Source organism: Psammomys obesus, unplaced genomic scaffold (genome assembly GCF_907164565.1).
Source record: "Psammomys obesus unplaced genomic scaffold, mPsaObe1.curated_primary_1811, whole genome shotgun sequence".
Classification (NCBI taxonomy): Eukaryota; Metazoa; Chordata; class Mammalia; order Rodentia; family Muridae; genus Psammomys; species Psammomys obesus.
Window position 1 is genome coordinate 383,947 of NW_026589732.1, and position 19,249 is coordinate 403,195.

General features: G+C 40.2%; 1 protein-coding gene across 4 annotated transcripts in view; it reads right to left on the reverse strand.

Moving 5' to 3' along the window:
- The window catches only part of Tpp2 (tripeptidyl peptidase 2), a 73,614-nt gene extending 68,017 nt beyond the window's left edge, over positions 1 to 5,597 (reverse strand). For 2 of the 4 annotated variants that reach the window (XM_055605300.1, XM_055605299.1), the window contains exon 1: positions 5,344 to 5,595. In XM_055605300.1, coding sequence (XP_055461275.1) covers positions 5,344 to 5,508 — 165 coding nt within the window. In that variant the 5' untranslated portion in view covers positions 5,509 to 5,595. Of the gene's footprint in view, positions 1 to 5,343 lie in introns of all 4 variants that reach the window. The other 2 variants (XM_055605301.1, XM_055605302.1) reach the window with 2 other exon arrangements.
- Between the last annotated feature and the right edge of the window lie 13,652 nt (positions 5,598 to 19,249).

Here is a 19,249-nt window from a genome sequence, read left to right on the forward strand (position 1 = left end):
TTCCATAGCGGCCGTTCTAATATAGAATTCCACCAAGAGTATATAAGGATCATTCAGAAGCCTTCAACCTTGTCTTCACAGCACCTGTTGCTTTTCCTGATAGAAATTCCGAATTCATTAAGCTGAGATCGCAGTACAGAATTGACTTGTGTTGCCCTGATGACTAAGGATGCTAAATATTTTTTCATGTAATTATTGGATAGTTGGACATTTTTAAAATAATTTTATTTACTTTGTATGTATGGGTATGTATATGAGTGCAAGTACGCCAGAGTGTAAGTAGAAATCAGATGACAACTTGTAGGAGCAGGTTCTCTCTTTCTACCACTTGGGTCATAAAGATTCAACTCAGGTTGTCAGGATTGGTGGCAGGCACATTTACCCACTAAGCCACCTTACAAGCCCTGTTCTTCTTTTGAGAACTTTCTAAATCATTTTTCCATGTATTATTTATTGTTTTGGGGGGTATAGATGAATAAAAATGTCATAAGAAAACCCATCATTTTGTACAATAAATATATATACTAGTTAAAACTGTACTTATGTGTACAAACACACATTTATACACACACTAGCAGGAATTAAACATGGAAACACAAAGTCTAAAAAAAAAAAAAGAAAATGAAATTTAAAAAAAAGCAAACGTCAAAAATGTAACAAGCACAAAGTCTTTAGACTTTCCTTCCACCTGGAAAATTAAAACCAGCATTAATGCCATTACTATTGGATCTTTTTGACCAGCATGAATCTTTTCTCTAACACAAAGTATTTCCTCTACAGTATTTGCATAGCTTTGCATTTAACATATACTCAAGGAAGAAGTAACTCTTAGAGGAAACAGCGCACAATTTTTTTCTTGATAAAGCTTAGAAGGTACAACTGGTGGATCCCACACAGCATGATGCTGTGAGGCTCCCAAGGGCCTGTCAGGCTCAGCTGTTATTTTTATGAACAACAATTCTTTAGTTTAACTTAGATATTTATACTAGAAGAATTCTGATAACCAGAAGGCTTAATATCAGAAAAAGTCACTAGCAAAATCATATTAAAGTAGAAAAATAAATCCTCATTATGAGTATGTGAGCAAAAAAAAAAAAAAAAAAAAAAGAGAGAGAAGAAGAAAAAAAACCAAATGGGATTTAATGACCATGACTGCCTAATGGCAGATGGCCTCTGTAAGTCAAAATGCTCCCATGCAGGCTTGTCCTCTGTGCCCAGCCAGGGAGACTAAACCAGCACAAGAGCCACAGACACATGCAGCCTTCAAGCTCCTTGGCCTGGTGGGGAACAAATGGCTCCTAGATTCAGCAACCTCCACCACCCTCACCCAACCCAGGATAACATCGCAGGTCTGTTTTAACCTCACACTTGGGTCTCACAGTCATATTGCCAACTTCTATCTTGGGAAGCTTCAGATGCCTTCTCAGTCTTCATATGCAGGAGACCTGGCCTTAAGCCTCACTCCTAGAGCTGTTACTGACAATCTGCTTTGTTGCTAGACTCAAAAAGCAGGTCTCAGATATAACCTTTTACTATTCTTTACTTAAAGGATAATGAAGGGTTCATAGATGTCTTACCTATGTCTCACAGTAAATAATTAGATACAAGGCCTAAGGATATACAAGTTTAAGTTATGAGGATAAATGTCTGAAGGTCTAATAAAACACTTCAAGGTTCATAAATGCAAGTTATAAAGGTTGCAAGGTGATTTAAGGTATCCTAAATAGATAAAAATGCTAACAGACAGAATTTAGGACTAGAAAATAAAATGTAAAGGCAAATCCATATGAGAATTCTGCAGTGGGGCTTTGGGACAAGAAGAAAATTCAACTGGTAATAGCGGCAATATGCTGTCCATCTTTGAAGAAGTGGTGCATGGGTGACGGCTCGAAAAGCCTGTAAAATGAAATTTTGGAGAAAGCAACAGTAGTAAGTCCTTTGTCCTGATGGGAAGACTGGGAGATGCTTCCTGGATACGTTAGCTAAATAAAGAGAAACTGCTTTAAGATTTCCCCGAAATGTCAGGACTCCAAGTTACTTATTTCTCCACTTATCTATTATAAAGCAAAAACTGTTATGGATAGAAGCCACTCATTAAGCATCTGTAGAGAAGACCAGAACAAGAGGGGCTAAGCTTATAAACCATCTAAAACAGAAGTTCACTAAAAAAACAAATACAATGTGAGTATAAGTAGTTGAACTTTCAAGGGAGACACTGAAAATGTTCACTTAAGTAAGGGATTTCATATATGATGAAAAAAGTTAGTAACTTCTATTCCAACAGCATGATCAAGGATCCCTGCTTTTAGAAAGCTCATCATCAGTTGAGATAACAGATCAGTAGAGATAATGATCCAAAAGGTTAAGGAGGTAGCCAGGAAACACAAAGAAAACAAAGCTCAACTTGCAGAAACTAAACATAAGCAAAAGACTATTAATAGGAATACTATATAACCAAGTCTATATATGATTACTTATTAAAATAAACTTTTAAAAGGTTACTTGTATACTTTTACACCAAACTGTATTTCTCCAAGAGGAAATTATATTTCCCTACTATACATATACATGGCTCTTTTCCACAAGAATGCATATTATTACTAGCAGATTTCATACCAAATAAAGCTGATATATGTTTTCCAAGAAATTTAAGTTTAAGTAATAAAATGAAAAAATTAGGGGAATTTACAACTTTAGAGAAGAACAAAAGGGAGAAAAATTAAAATCATTGTTAATAGGGATTGATTGGACCTTACATCTGTGAAGCCACAGACCTTAGCAATCTAACTAAAACCTAGCAAAAGGCTGAATTAAATCAGTAATGTGTTAAAAGAATGAAGCAGACATTTATAAGCGATTATAGAAAGCTTCTGGGCAAAGTTAATACATGCAAATACATGTAGTAGAATCTGAGGCATCAAGAGTATCTGGGAAAGATGGAAATCAAATATTAAAGAAAGTTTAGGGTGGTGCTGAGGCTACACTCAAAGGCTAGGAGCTGGAAAGTGAAAGGCCTTAGAATTCAAAATTGCGGAGTTTTATTCAAATAAAAGCAAACTGACTTTGTTTTGAATGAAGATGTGACACTTGGTTTGCCTTTGATGAATATTAAGTTTGGAAAACTGAAGCATGAATCAATGGTAAGATTACTAGCAGTGAGAATTGCTTTTGTACATAAGGCCCAGACCAAGTTTTATCTTAGTGGTCTTACAATCAGTCTTCCTGTCATTTCACTCTGTATCTCTGTGAAAGTCATAGTTTGCAGGACTTCATTATTTAATGGATTTGTAGGCACCTACCAGGTACCTGAATGCTTGCTGAGGGAGTATTTAATCATTTATGTAATTACTGATCTCCTTATACTGTCTGTATCCAGAAGAGTGCTTTCCTATCTGGCTGTTCTCTCTACTTTGAATACACCCAGATGCTGTGACAATAAAGGACCTGGTCTAAGGAAGTTATCAAAGGAGGAGATAACTGGCTATCAGCTGTTTCCTCCAAGTTCTCATTTGTGTCTCTAGTCTTTACTTAAAGCTATTTGGCATCACAAATAGCCAGCTGAGCCTCCTCTTTTATTATTTTTGTTTGTTTCTATTTGCTTTCTTACCTTAATGATATATGTACAGAGTTACAAAATAATTTTGTCAGGTAAGAAAAAAAAAATCAGAGTCACTCATGTAAATTTCTTGCTGACTTAAAAAAACAATCTATTTAGAATCTGAGAATTAATGTTAGATGATCTTAGGTTTTATTTGGTTCAATAGTTTGTTTATATTTATGTTGTATGTAAATATCAAACTTTTTCCCTTCAGAATGAACTCCTTCTTTAAGACATCTAGTGTTTGTTCAGGTCTTTTAAAAAATAGTATTCAATATTTTTTTTTTAGCACTTTAAAGTCACATATAATGGATTCAATTGTCAAGTAATTCTCTGGAGTGAAAACTGTTATTTTACAGAAACAAAATACTCTGATAAGCAGAACTGGAACTATTACAAATGCCCACTGAGTAGTACTACTCCAAAATTTTCTGATCCTCCAACAAAAGAACCAGTGAGCCAATTACCCTCCCACACACCCTATAAGAAGTAAACACACACTACTGTGTAATGGGAAGCATTTCCACCGTGTAGAAAGCTCACAATGCGACAATGCTGTCACCTTAGAAATCACTGTTAATAAAATAACTATATTCACCAAGGCAGGCCTAACTACCAGAACTTCAAATCAGGGACTCTGCCAGGCAGGACCGCCACCCTGTGCTCCAGGGCACAGCAGTGCTACAGAGTGGAAGTAACAAATTCATGGAAGGAGGGCCCTCTGAGAATTCCACAGAGTGGCTACACAGGCTTCCTACTATCCCTTGCACTAATTCCTAACGTTTATGTCAATTATCTTCCTATGCATTTATGTCAATTATCAGACAGCACAGTGAAAGAGCTGAAGACGGGAGGAAAAATCAAGAGCTAGGAAGAGAGGAATTATTATGCATCCCTCTTTAGTGAGGAGTAAGGATTAAGATGGTATCTATGTAATCTAATGTGTCTGATAACACAGAGGCAGGGCCAAAAAGGAGGAAAACGAGCGCTAGGACTAGTCAGGGAAGATCTTCAACAGTGGTTAGAAAGCATTTATTAGTAGGTTTTCGTAAAAGGCTAGTTTAATTTTAAAACACTATGTATTTTACTCAGGGACATTTTTTTTTTAAACATCACTTTTCAGTAAGGTCCGTGCTGTAAGACTTCTAATTTGCATAAAGGAAAATGAAATCTTTTTGGGAAGCCATAATCAAAGTATGTTCTCTCATGTTTTGAAGGGTTTAAAAGGCCTGAAAAGTTCGCACCAACCAAACTGGTTGTGCCTTACGTAAAAAGACTAGCTGAGGAAATTTCAAGGACGCTAAACAAATACACAGCACATAACCTAAAAAAAAAATACTGAAGAAACACAAGTATCAGAAGAAACCATTCCGGAAGCGTACCGGGTTATCGTCTGGGAACCCAGCTTTGCTGGTCTTGCCAAAACCAATGCCTAAACCACGTAACTGGCGAGTTGTGTCAGGGCTGCCGGCCTACCGGTGTGGACCCCACCCTCCCCCGCGCCCCCAAGATTAAGAACTCTAAAAATCCTCGCTCGGCGTGATCGGGTGCTGACCCTGAGGAGCTGCGGGGCCTGGCCCGCCCCGGCTGACCAGCTGGGCTTCCCCGCGGCGCCCCATCCGGACCAGCCACGCCGACCACGCCGCTTTTGTGTGGAGCGGGAACCGGGCCGGCGGTGGCCCGGAGCTGTCCGGCCCGCCCCCGGCTTGGTCCCGGAGGGCCGCGGGCCCTCGGCGCCGCCTCACCTGCATGCCTGGGGCCCCGGGGTCGACCCCCGTGTCCAGGACAGCGATGAGCACCCCGCGACCGTCATACTCCGGGTAGCGGCACAAGAAGGAGGAGGCCCCGGTCTCTTTCTTTGGCAGAAGACCGTGGAAAGGGAAGGGCTCCTCGGTCGCGGCGGTGGCCATGGACGCAAGGTAGAGGACGGACGGACGAGGAAGAGGCAAACTGCCAGGCTGCTCGCGGACGAGCGGCGCGAGAACACCCGGCGACCGCCAGCCGGAGGGGGAAGGGGCGGGCCCTGGCCCCCAGGACCCAATCACAGGAGCGCAGGGATGCCCGGCCAATCGGATGCCGCAACGTAAGCCAACGGCGCCGCTGCGAAGCGCTAGAGCGGAATGTTGCACGGATTTTAGAGCGGGGGTGGAGTTTGCGCTGGTGCGGGAGGCTCTGTACCGCAGCGAGGTTCTTAAAGGGTCTACGTTTGGAGCGCGGGGAGACCCGGGCATGGCTTCAGAGCTGTCAGTCTTTGGGAGAAGGCGAGGTTGCGGGTCTCAGGTTAAGCGGTGGAGGCCCTGGGTCCTGCGTTTTCCGGCGCGGTGTGGTGGAGGGATATTGTGGGGAGAGGGGGCAGTTTAGTCAACAGGAAGTGGGTTGCTAGCTAGTCCCTTGGCAGTGTTTCTGAAGCCACGCCCGGGACCGAAGTGGGCCCCTGCTGTCTTCACGGCTTACTCTTTGGCTTCCGGGATTTCTAAAAAAATAATCTGCCTTTTCTCCAGCGAAGTTCCTGTTTGCCGCTTCTGGCTCAAGACAGTTATGGAGCCATGGTTTGCATACATCCCATTAGGATGTACAGTGCCAGGTCCCTGAATGAGCTGGCTGTGCCTATACCTTCCAGGGTAATCTTACTTGCCCCATTGACAATCTCATGAGACCTTCTCACAGCTGTTTTTAAATCCATAAGATGAAATCTAGAGGATTATACAGGAAGTAAACGGTTGAAATACAGTTAGGAATACCCAATTTTTGTTCTACTGCCACAGCTTCACATATGCAAGTAATTATGTATGTGCTCTTTTTTGCATTAAATTACAGGACACACCGTCAAGTCTAATAAACTACCATGATGTCTAAATCGGGAAGCAAGCGTAAATGACATTTGAATATATCTAAACTACACAGATTAATGGGTAACAAAGCAGCAGTGTAGTTTACATTCATAATTATAGACAATTTCAGATATAAAAGTAATTTTTTCCTATGCAGTCTCTTTGCATTTCTATGGACTCCAGTTTAAGAGGCAGGTGCAACTGAACCTCTTGTATGGCCTTTTTTTCGAACCACAGCACTCCTCAAACTTTGCTCTAGTGGCTGCAGTAATTCCTGCTGATCACCATTTTTCATTCTGTAAGGGTGAGGGTTAGAATTTACTCTTGGTGGTAAGGGAAAAGCAGCAAGGCTAATGTTTCTTTATTCCCAACCGTGTTTCATTTCCTTTAGGAAAGAATTGGAAAGTACTTGAACAGTAAGGAAAAGAAAATGACAAACTCCCCAGAGACATTCAGTATTGATCATGCAGTGCAAAATGAATTGGTTTGCAGCTTTACATGAGCCATGGCCCCACCACTTCATTTCACAAAGAGGAAATGACTCTGAAAGCCACGGGTTATAAAACAAATCACTGATGAAACTAAGGTCTTTTTTTTTTTTTTTTTTTTTTGGATGGTCTGCCTGTAGTATTTTCAACCCTACTGTGTTGTGACCACCAGTGAGAGTATGAATGCCTTCTCAGTGAGTGCCCAGAATAGAACTGATTATTATGAAAACTAAGCAGCAGAATTTTAAAAATAATAATAATTTCAAGTTTTTTGTCATGTCTCCCACATTTTTTTAATTAAGTAATTCTTTACACAGTTGTAAGGTGACATCATGATGCCATATCATACTTTGGAGATTTAAAAAAAAATTATTTCAGGTGTACTTATATACTAGCACTCTGTATCACTCATTTCTGTATAGTCAGTTGAATATTACTCTTTAATGCCTAACATCCCTTATTTATAAAACACCCAAACACTGAAAGTCAACCATTCTATGTCACTATTTTCCTTTGCAACTGTATTTTCATTCTATACCGAATTTGATCCTGATGTAACTTAACAATTTTGAAGAGGTGACCTTCCATTATAAATACATAACAATAAAATATCTCTTATCACTACATAACATAAAATGTATTAAATTGTAATTTTAAGGAATTTCTTGGGATCAGAACATTAATTTTTCTTTTTGATTAAGTTGTCTTACAATTACAAAGGTAATGAAACAATATGAGTAAATCTTTTTGAAATTTAACTTTATTTTTTATAATTTATTCACTTTATGTCCCCTCCCTCATCTCCGCCCTGTCCCATTCTCCCTCCCTCTTTCCCCTTATCCCCTCTTATTTCTCTGACCCCAGCCTGTCAAGTCTGCTTAGTACTGTTTGCATCCTCTTCCTCTGTGGCCTGGCAATGGCCCCCAACAGAGGGAAGTGACCAAAGAATGGACAACAGAGTCCATGTCAGAGACAGCCCCTGCTCCCCTTACTAGGGAACTCACATGAAGAGTGAGCTGCCTATGGGCTACATCTGAGAGGGATCTAAGTCCTCTTCATACATGGTCCTTGGCAGGTCCCCATGGGCAGAGATTTGTTGACTCTGTTGGTCTTCTTCTGGAGCTCCTATCTGCTTTGGGCCCTTCTATTCCCCACTCTTTCCTATGACTCCCTGCACTCTGCCCAAAGTTTGGCTGTGAGTCCCATGTGCTTTGATCCCCTGTTGGGTGGAGTCTGTCAGAGGACATGTATGGTAGGCTCCCATCTTCAACCACTTCCCGTGTTTATTCTATTTGCCCTTCTGAATAAGAATTAAGCATCCTCCCTAGGGTCCTCATTATTTAGCTTTTTAGGTCTGTGGATTGTAGTATAGTTATCCTGAACTTCATGGCTAAAACCGCTTATAAGTGAGTATATTCCATGTGCATCTTTCTGGTTCTAGGTTACCTCAATTAGGATGATCTTTCCTAGTTCCATCCATTTGCCTGCAAATTTCATGATTTCCTTGTTTTTAATAGTATTTAATAGTGAGTAGTAGTCCGTTGTATATATGTGCCACAATTTCTGTATCCATTCTTCAGTTGAGGGACATCTAGGTTGTTTCCAGATTCTGGTTATTATGAATAGAGCGGCTATGAACATAGGTGAGCAAATGTAATTGTTGTATGGTGGAGCGTTTTTTTGGTTATATGCCCAGGAGTGGCATACCTCGGTATTGAGGTGGCACTAGTCCCAACTTTCTGAGAAAGTGCCAGATTGATTTCCAAATTGGTTATACTAGTTTGCACTCCTACCAGAAATGGAAAAGTGTTCCCCTTTCTCCACATCCTCGCTAGCATGTGCTGTCACTTGAGTGAGTAAATCTTAAGATAAAAAAAAATCATAAAAAGGGGGGGATAGGGGAGTGAGAGGAAGGTTAAAAAAGGCAGCTTTTATAAAGATGTATGACATGAATAAGCCATATTTCCATTAATAAGAGACTGCTCAGACAATTAGGAATAATGCTTCCTCAAGATCCAGCTATACCACTCCTGGGCATATATCCAAAATATGCTTAAGTACACAACAAGGACATTTGTTCAGCCATGTTCATAGCAGCCTTATTTGTAATAGCCAGAACCTGGAAACAACCCAGATGTCCCTCAGCAGAGGAGTGGATACAGAAATTGTGGTACATTTACACAAAGCAATTAAAAACAAGGAAATCATGGAATTTGCAGGCAAATGGTGGGACCTAGAAAAGATCATCCTGAGTGAGGTATCCCAGAAGCAGAAAGACACACATGGTCTACACTAACTTATAAGTGGATACTAGACCTATAAGATAGGATAAACATACTAAAACCTGTACACCTAAAGAAGCTAAACAAGAAGGTAAGATGATCAATCTTTACTTAGAAAGACAAACTGGATGGACATTGGAAGTAGGAGAAAACAAGAAGCAGGACAGGAGCCTTCATAGAGGGCCTCTGAAAGACTCTACCTAGCAGTGTATCAAAGCAGATGCTGAGACTCATGGCTAAACTTTGGGCAGAGTGCAGGGAATCATATGAAAGAAGAGGGAGTTAGTAAGACCTAGAGAGGACAAGAGCCCCACAAGGACCAAATATATCTGGGCACAGGGTCTTATCTGAGACTGATTCTCCTGCCAAGGACCAGGCCTGGATATAACCTAGAACCCCTGCTCAGATGTAGCCCATGGCAGCTCAGTATCCAAGTGGCTAGTAAGGGGAACAAGGACTGTCTCTGACATGACCTGTGTGGATAGCTCTTTGACCTCTCCAGTCCCTGTGGGAGGAGCAGCCTAGCTAGGCCACAGAGGAGGACATTGCAGCCAGTCCTGGTGAGACCTGATAAGCTAGGAAGACCTCCCCTATTGGTGGACTTAGGGGCAGGGAGGAGATGAGGGAGGGAGGGTGGGATTGGGAGGAAATGAGGGAGGGAGCTACAGCTGGGATACAAAGTAAATAAACTGTAATTAATATAAAAAATTTTAATTTAAAAAATAAAACCATAAAAAAGGCCTTGTGTGGAAAGCAGGACACAAAATTACTTCTTAAGTGTGTATTGTATGAATATTATAAAAATGTCTTGTTTCATTTTCATATTGTTTGTTGAACTGAAATAAAAATGGCCTTCTATTTTAGTTATTTAAAATAATAATAATAAAGATATTTATCTCAAAAATAAAAAAAGAGACTGCTCTAGTACAAGAGTATAACATTTCCATGTGTAAAATCAGAGCCATCAGCTGCTACTCTTTAGGGAGGAAAACCAGGATACAGAAGTGTTATGTAACTTGCTCCAAAGGTGACACGAACAAGATCTGGAGGCACAGTTACTTTCATCTTTTGAACCACTAGTGACAGATGCCATCTTTTGCTATAATCTTTGCCTGAATTGGAAACAAAGAAGATTTAATGACATGATGAAAATTAAATACAAAACACAGCAGAGCGCTGCATGCTGCTGTGCTTTCCTGCTCACTCCCTGGCACCTGCTCCACATAGGAGATTTGGGGTATGTTCGAAAGACTAACATTTGCTATGGTCTGTGGTTGTGGCACTTGTAATCCTAGCTCCTAGGAGGTAGAAGCAAAAGGATTTTGAACTGGAGGCCAGTCTGCACTAGGCAACCAGACTCTATCTCAAAAAATGTATTCTTGATTTAAATTTTTCTATGGTACAGGATATTGGACTTTGATTTTTAAGTTTCACAGTATTTTAGTTTGTTCATTTTGTATGCTTCTAAGGCTCCTACGCTTGTAGTTAATAATAAGCAATATTCAGGATATTTGGCACACCCCCAATTAAAAAAAAAAGAGGACCCAATCATGAAATAGAAGGTGCAAAGGAGAACAGATATGTCCTTCCACCATAGGCACACTGTCAGGGAGTTAAGTTTCAGGTATATGCCCAGGAGTGGTATAGCTTGATCTTGAGGTAGCACTATTCCCAATTGTCTGAGAAAGCATGACTTTGTATCTTAGTTTTAAGACCTCTATATTATGTAATGCTGAAGCCACTTTAACTCAATTGAAAATCTTTTTTTTTCATTTTCAAGCCATAATATTGCACATTATGCATGTTCATATTTTTCTTCCATTGATGCAATGGCATTTCTAGATAGAAGGATTTTTTTTTAGGTATTCAGTTTGTGCTTCTTGACAACTTGACCATTAGATATAGGAAAGAAATAATTAGAAGAGACTTTGAGTGGGGGGAAAAAGAATAAAATTATAGGTAAATAAAACAAGGCTTAGCCGTGAGAGAAGGAAGAGAAGAATACGTCAAGACAGATCATGAGACCAAAAATGTCTGTCTCCCTGTGTGAGGTTAAGCAACAGGCTGGATTCCCAGAAAGCCCCAGGGAGGGTTGTCTAAAGCAGGAGGTGCTGAGTCAGATGTAATGTGCCTTCTCCTCATACCTGCCCCACATGAGAATGCAATTGCATTGCAGTATCACTGCACCTTGTATTAGTTCACAGAGCATTGTGTAACCAGGTCTCCTCGAACAGGTGGAGCCTAAGCATTTAACACACCATAGCTCTACAGGCCGTGAATCCTCCACAGCACTTGCCTCAAGGCCACACCCCCCTGTGGATGGTCTACAGCAATGGCTAATTGCAGTAGAGATCTCAAGGAGGCTGACTTCCTGGGAGATGAGGGATTTCTTTGATCCTCCAAAGTCTCTCAAGTGTAGGTGTACTTTAGAGAGCATGATGATCTAGGGTACAATTGCTCAATCTTTCCCTCTTCTCTGAACGCAAGTCACATGTACACCCTAACCTGGCACCTCTGTTGGGTGGGGATGTGATTTTAGACTGCACAGTACTTCACTCAATAGAATCTTGCTTATTTGATTCTGTTTTGGCATCTGTTTCTTGGAGGACCAGACTAGAATACAGCACATACAATATATCTGCATTCCTCTAAAATACAGTGTATCAACATATATTGAATATGCGCACAACTCAGAAGTCTATACAGTACAATGTAAATCAAAGCTTCACAGCTGTATTTATCTTCCAAATTGCAGGACAACCTGGGCATTTGGCTGTGGAGCCTCCAGAGTTGTTACAGGCATTGAGAAGATGTACTCATTCTCTCTAATTGTTCCCTCCTTGCATGGCAATCACTTGCAACCAGAGGCTTCACCCTCTCTCAAAAGCTATTGATCGCCCGTACCCCTTCATCTAGGGGTGGGGCCTTATGAAATTTCCATCTCTGTTGGTGTGTTGACTATTATCGTTATGTAGGTACCCAAATTCTGTGTGTGTGTGTGTGTGTGTGTGTGTGTGTGTGTGTTGCTTGGAGTTTGTGAGATGTCTTTGGTGGAGATAAACAAACCACACTGGCTACAATCATATCCCATTCTGTGGAGCCAGAACTGTTCTTTCTCCTTCTCCAGACAGTAGCTCTGAAACTAGTTTCTAGGCTCAAAGATTCATCTTTTTCTTCTGTATAATGGAGGAAAAATGAGCATGATAGTAAATCTATTATAATCGTTAAATCCATAAGCTCTTATGTAGCTCGTCTATATGCTACATGGGTAGCATGCACTGGCTTCTAAAACCTTAATCACTTCTGCTTACATTTGGCTGATCAAAGTATTACAACCACGCTCAATTTAAAGAGAGCAAAAAAGTGCCATTTCATCATGTGCTCAAGGGAACCAATCCTCTTCATCTGAGTGGGCTATTTGAAACTACCATGGGCTAAGTGGTTTATAAACAGGAGAGATTTCCTATCATTTTAGAGGATGAGAAGTACAGTATCAATTTATAGAAAAATTCAGTGTCTAGTTTCTGCAGCTGCATTTTGAATATAGCTTTACATGGGGACGGGGAAAAGGAGTTCACCAAGGCCTCTTTTACAAGGGCAGTTATATCATTCATGATGGCTCCATCTCATGACTTAATAACCCCCCAAAAGTTCACCTCCAATCACTGCTTCTTTGATGGATTAGATTTCAATGAATGACTATCAGGGACACAAACATGCAATCAAGAATAATGAGCAAGTTATTTGAACAGTCTTACTACTGCCTCTATCTCCATTCCCTTGTTTTGACTCCAGTGAAACACTGATAGCGTGAAACCTACAGCAGGAAGCAACCTCTCTCTGTGGTCAGTTCCCTTGCTTGAACTTCTAAGTAGAGTGTGATAGGTGTCTGCTCATGGAAGGTAACCTAAAGAGACTACAACAAATGTTCCAGGTCTCCTGAATCACACATGTCTAAGTGTGCACCTCCTAGCACGAATATCTCAAGAATGATAGGCTAACTGCGACAGGTCCTTCCTGAGTAAGGATTTGAGTTCTGTTAATACTCATGTGTCTCTCACAGTGCTTCAACTATGAATAAATTCTGAACGCTCTGTCCACAAGTCAATTTCATTTTAATACTTCAGTGTTTGGTTATTGGTTATTACTGATTTAGTAGTTGGTCTCTTGATTTTCATTTCTTTGATGTTTTTAATAAGTGAGAAAAATGAACATGTTAGAAAAATTTAAAAGATTGTAATATTTGCCCTATCATAGGAAAAACATGTATCAGCTCAGACACTAAAATTGTATAAAGATAAATTATCTGTCTTTCCAGAAACACTTTACACATTCAAGGAACATGTGTGTGTATGTGATCCCTCTTTCCTTTTCACTCAGCTTTTGGCATATGATATTTTTATCACTGACTTCATTTTTATTTCACTTCTTAATACCTCACTTTCTCTTGAGTTTTAAAATTTTTTATTTAGATTTTTTGAGACTTGACTATATGAATGGTATATACCATTACTACTCCTCCCCTCAACCTTCAAACCTTCCTTCAAACCATATCCTTCCCCCATTCCCTTTTAGATCATGACTTCTTCTTCTATATTATTGTTATATACATGTTTATGCATATTTGAGCCCATTTGGGGTTGCTGTTATGTACCTGTGTTTAGGATTACCACTCAGGGTAGGATAACCTTTCAGCTCACCCATGCAGAAAACTGCTTCTCCCTCTCTCAGCAGCTATTGAATTCCTGCCCGCCATCTAGGGGTGGGGTCTTTTGAAACTTCCCATCTGTGTTGGCATGTCTACTATTATCATTGTGTAGGTCTTGTGTAGGTACCAATATTATTGAGATCTCATGCGTGTGGCATCTGCGTCATGTCTATAAGATGCTATCTTGTAACAGATATCCTGGTCATTTGACTGTTACAATCTTTTTTGCCCCTTCTCCCAAGATATTCCTTGAACCTTAGATGTAGGGATTGCTTCTCAATACTTCTCAGTGAATAGTATCACAAAGAATTATTTGTATTTAAACCATGTGTATTATTAATTTGTTTAGACATGTTATTATGTTTTTAACCCCATGGATATTGTGAAGCTGGTAACAAGAGCTTTCTTGAAGGACAGTTGTTTTTAAAACATAAATCTTTCATGGAAGAACAATCTTAATTTCTTTCTTTCTTGACAAAGTCAGACTTTCACCTATGGCCTACATAATTTCCATTCTGTTCTTAGAGGAATTGACCTGCTAAATGGACAGGAAGGCTCTGCCCATATGTTTTCAGGCAATAGGTGAGACAGATAGGACAAAGCATAAAAGTTCATAGCTGCAGAGGATGCATAGAGTGCAGGTTCTAGAAGTTAAGCTCCCAGCGCTGCTGTTGACCTATGGTTATGATGCAGCTCTATTCTTAGAGCAACCCAGGCCTAGGGGCTATCTGCTTTTGGATTGGCTTATGATTACCTTGTATCCTTACAATTAATGCTTGTGGTAGTTTGAATTGGTATGACCTCCATAAATTTATGTGTTTGAATGCTTGACCACAGGAAGTGACACTATTAGGAGGTGTGGCCTTATTGGGGTAGGTGTGGCCTTGTTAAAGGAAGTGTATCCCTGTGGAAGCTGGGTTTTAAGGTCTTAAATGCTCAAGCTATGCCCAGTGCAAAACACAGCCAGTCTTATCCTTGCTGCTGAGGATTGAGATATAGAACTCTGAACTCTTCTTTAGCACCATGTCTGCCTGGATACCACCATGCTTTCCACTGTGATGAAAATGGACTGAACAAAGCTGTAAGGCAGCACAAATTTAAATGTTTTCCTTTATGAAAGTTGCCTTGGTCATGGTGTCTCTTCAAAGCAATGAAACTTCAACTAAGACAATACTCTTACTTAACTTTCTTTACAATTTTCTTTCACTAAAAATAACTTTAAGAAGAACAAGGCCTGTTGAATGTGTTAACTTTCCATTACTATAGTGAATACCTGAGATGATCAACTTACAAAGAGAAAAGTTTTCTTTTGGCTCATAGTTTCAATTGATTGCCTTGGGCCATTAGTTGTGGTGGTTCAAATGAGAAAGATCCCCATAGGCTCATGCATTAGAATACTGGTCATCAGAGTTTGGCACTATTTGAAAGGATTAGGAGGTATGGCCTTGTTTGAAGAAGTGTGCCACTGGGGGATGGCTTTGAAACCTCAAAGACAATACCAAGCCCAGAGTCTCTCTCTTCCAGCTGCCTATGGATTCAAGTGTAGAACTCTCAGCTGCTTCTCCAGCACCATTGTCTACTTGTGTGCTGCCATGCTTCCTGCCATGGTATTATTGGACTAAACTTCTGAAACGGTATGGAAGTCCCAGTGAAATATACTTTCCTTTATAAGAGTTGCTGTGGTCGAGGGTGTCTCTTCATAGCAATAGAACACTGATTAAAATACATGATGGCAGGGCTGGTTGGTGGAGAAAAACCCACTCACCTCATGGCCAAAACTGGAGATGAGGGGAAAAGGTGTGTGATCTTCCCACAAGCTCTACCCTTTAAAGGTCCTCCTGCTCGTCCTTTGCTCCACACTGGGGACCACATGAATTTTTGGTTCTTAGGATCTAAGACACAACATTGTATTTGTTGGAACTCACCCAAATCCCTGATATATACTAACCAGCAAAAACATATGCCCACTTGTAGAAAGAATATTTTTGTATTGTATAAATACATCACCTGTCGATTTAAAAAATGTATGGCCTATAGAAAAGGGTAGAAAGCGGGATATCAGGTAGGCAGAAAGGTTTCTGAGAGACTGCCAGGCATGAAAAGATCTGTGTGGAAAGGCGTAAGGAGGTCAGACTCATGGAACCTGAGCAAAGGTAACCAGTCATGTGGCAGAACATAGATTAGTATAAACAGGCTATTAAGTTATGAGCTAGTCAGAGAAAAAGCCTACGTATTTGGAAATATATTTTGAGTCTCAGAGGTTTTATTCTGGGAGTTTGGGGCCAGGAGGAAAAGCATGATTTTACACCCACTGAATTTTTGGCAGCTACTTACTAGGATGATGACAACAACATACATTATATGGGATATTGAGGGATTTGTTCATGGTGTGGTTCTTGCTGTCCTTCGATTGCCTGTGGCAAGTATTTCAGAGGCTTGAATCTCTGGGCTCAGGACTGGGTTTTGTAAGTGTGATTGCTGTCTTTTAAGGTCCTGTTCAGGTTTTCACACGCCATGACCATCAGCCCACACCTTGGAGTACCAGAACAATATGTTTGGCTTATGACTCCACTTAAAAATGCATCACAGCAATTATCCAGTATCCTGTGTTGAGCAAGAGAGGCGGGGAGTAGGTTGCAAGGCATTTAGACAGAAGTTCAAGGACCTTGTCTTCTGAACCTAGTTCTGCCACTTATTAGCTAATGACCTATTACAAGGTCCCTGTTTCCTCAACTACAAGGTGGAGGTTTATAACAGAAATGCAAAACTTTTCACTATGGCATCACACAACTGCTATTATTATGCCCTGCTGGTATATGGTAAAGACAACAAACAAACCAATCATTTAGAATTCTGCTACTCCAAGTTAAAATTTTGCTACTAGGCAACGTGATTTTTAAGGGACTATTATACTTGCCAGAAGTTGTTTTTTTTTTTTTAAAGTTTAAGCATATAGTAAATGGACTTTACATGCCTCTGTGTGTTAAATCAGTTTATAATTTGTAGAATATTACTGTGGAATAATATTTGTAGAATATAATTTGTAGAATATTATATTTTGTAGATTATTATTTTATTGAAAATGTTCAGTTTCTAGAATTTAATTTGTTGTGATAAAATACATCTCTGATTTCACAGCACGTTTTTTTTTTCCTTTAATAAAAGAATGTCCAGGGCTGGAGAGATGGTTCAGTGGTTCATAATAATACTGCCAGTTCTTCCAAAGGACCCATATTTGATTCCCAGAAACCACATGGTAATTCATAACTGCCTCTAACTCCAGTTGCAGGAGATCTAATGCCCTTAAGCACAAAGGCACACATATATAGACATACATACAGGCAAGATGCCCATACACATAAAATAAAAATATATTATTAAAAAATGAAAGAATGTCTAATGGAGAACTGGTTATAGAATGACTCTGTGTGTGTGAACTATAATGACAGAGTATTGGTGTAGCTAAGAATTCTCTAATCTTCTAAAACTTCTTGTATTCGTTTACTGAGAGAACTATTTCCTCAACTAGTATTTCCAAACTTGCCCAAAGATTTCATGATGCAAAACTCTTATTAACAATACAGAGACTTGAGGGATGACTCGGCAAAGTAATTGTCCTACAAACATGAGGAACTGCGTTTGGATTCCAACACCCAGGTAAAAGCCAATAGTCAGGCACTGGGGATTGTAGCGGCTGACACAGGTGGATTCCAAGGGTATTCTGGCCAGATATTCTAGCCGGCTTGGCAAGCTTTGGGCTCTGTGAGAGACCTTGTCTCTTTTGTGTGTGAGAGTGATCTCATACAAAAATACTAACATACACATGAATATATGCACATACACAAGCATATAACACACACAGATTGAGAGAGAGAGAGAGAGCACAAACATTACTAACACATTGCAAATGATTATCTCTTAGGCAGGTTGAAATAATATTCCAGGTAGGTTTTACCATTAAGGAAGGCTGAGGGCCATTGAGCTCAACTTTACTTAACCACTAAATGTATTTCTAAAAGAGCTCTGTTGTGCATACAGAGAAATAAAATGGCAAACTTTTTTCCTGTGTATGTGTTTTGAGTTTGTGTGTGTGCAGGTAGATGGGTCTGTGTGAATTGGTGCCTGTTTATGTCCATATGGAGTTCAGGGAACAATCTCAGGTGTCCTTCCTTAGGTGCTGTTTACCATTTTTGAGTCAAGTCTCTCGTTGGCCAGGGAGGCTCTACTGGCTGGCTATGGCGTCTTAGGGATGTGCCTGTCCCCCAGCTCTGGGGACAGCATACATTATGATACCTGGCTTTTGTTTCTGTGGACTCTGAAGAGTGAGCTCAGGCCCTCATGTTCTCAAGGTAAGCATCTTATTGACCGAGTTATCTCCTCAGTGCTTTTTAAGACTTAGAGAAATCTGTTGTATTAGCACTTTATTGCCTCTCAGCTTCAGATCTGTCCTTCAATCTTCCTCTTTCTAGGCTCATTTTTAAGCCTTGACAAATCTCCATGCTTGTCTACCATAAGCCTTTCCTGTTTTATTAAGACCAATGAGAATAGTCAGTCTCTCTCTCTCTCTCTCTCTCTCTCTCTCTCTCTCTCTCTCATTCTCTTCTTTCTTCTGAAAGCAGAAACTCAAAGTTTCCTTTGAAAGAATTTTTTTAACCTTGGAGGATGAAGCTCTTCCTTTGAAACTGTTCATTCAAGAGTAAATACCATGTGAAACCTGAACTCTGTTCCTCATCTTTTTTTCCTTGATTGTTATTGGGATTATTTGACAGTCACGCTGCTCTCTGCTTCTCTGGAAGCCTTTCATTCACTGGCTGTCAGAACAATCCTGTTTCCCTGCTTCACTGCTTCAGCATTCTCTGCTCATTTGTCTTTTTCTTGTGATCTCTGATGCCAGCATGCTCTGGAGCTTCGTTTCAGCACACCTGGCTTCTCTTGTGTTGAAATTTAGTTGCATGGCTCCCAGTACTATACTGAACAGACCAAAACTTGAGTCTGTACTTGAACTTGTCTTCAAAATGTCAGCTGGCTACTATTTCTGCTTGGATACCAACTGGGAATATCAAACTTCGGGCATTCTAAACTTAATTGATGATTTTTCCAAACTTTTTTTTTTCTTTTCCAGCCCCACTCCTATTATGAATCCCTAGGAGCATCAGACCCCGCCATCCTGCCTCTGTCAGCAAAGTGTGTTGGCTTCATCGCTGTGGATCTCCTCCACTGCTAATCTATTTTTCTAAAGCCAACACAATGTTTTGGTTAAACTGTACAGTAGCAACCTGTATCTGTAGAGGACAGGCTGTGTTATAGTGAAAACTATCTGAAATCTTTATGGCTCACAAGTT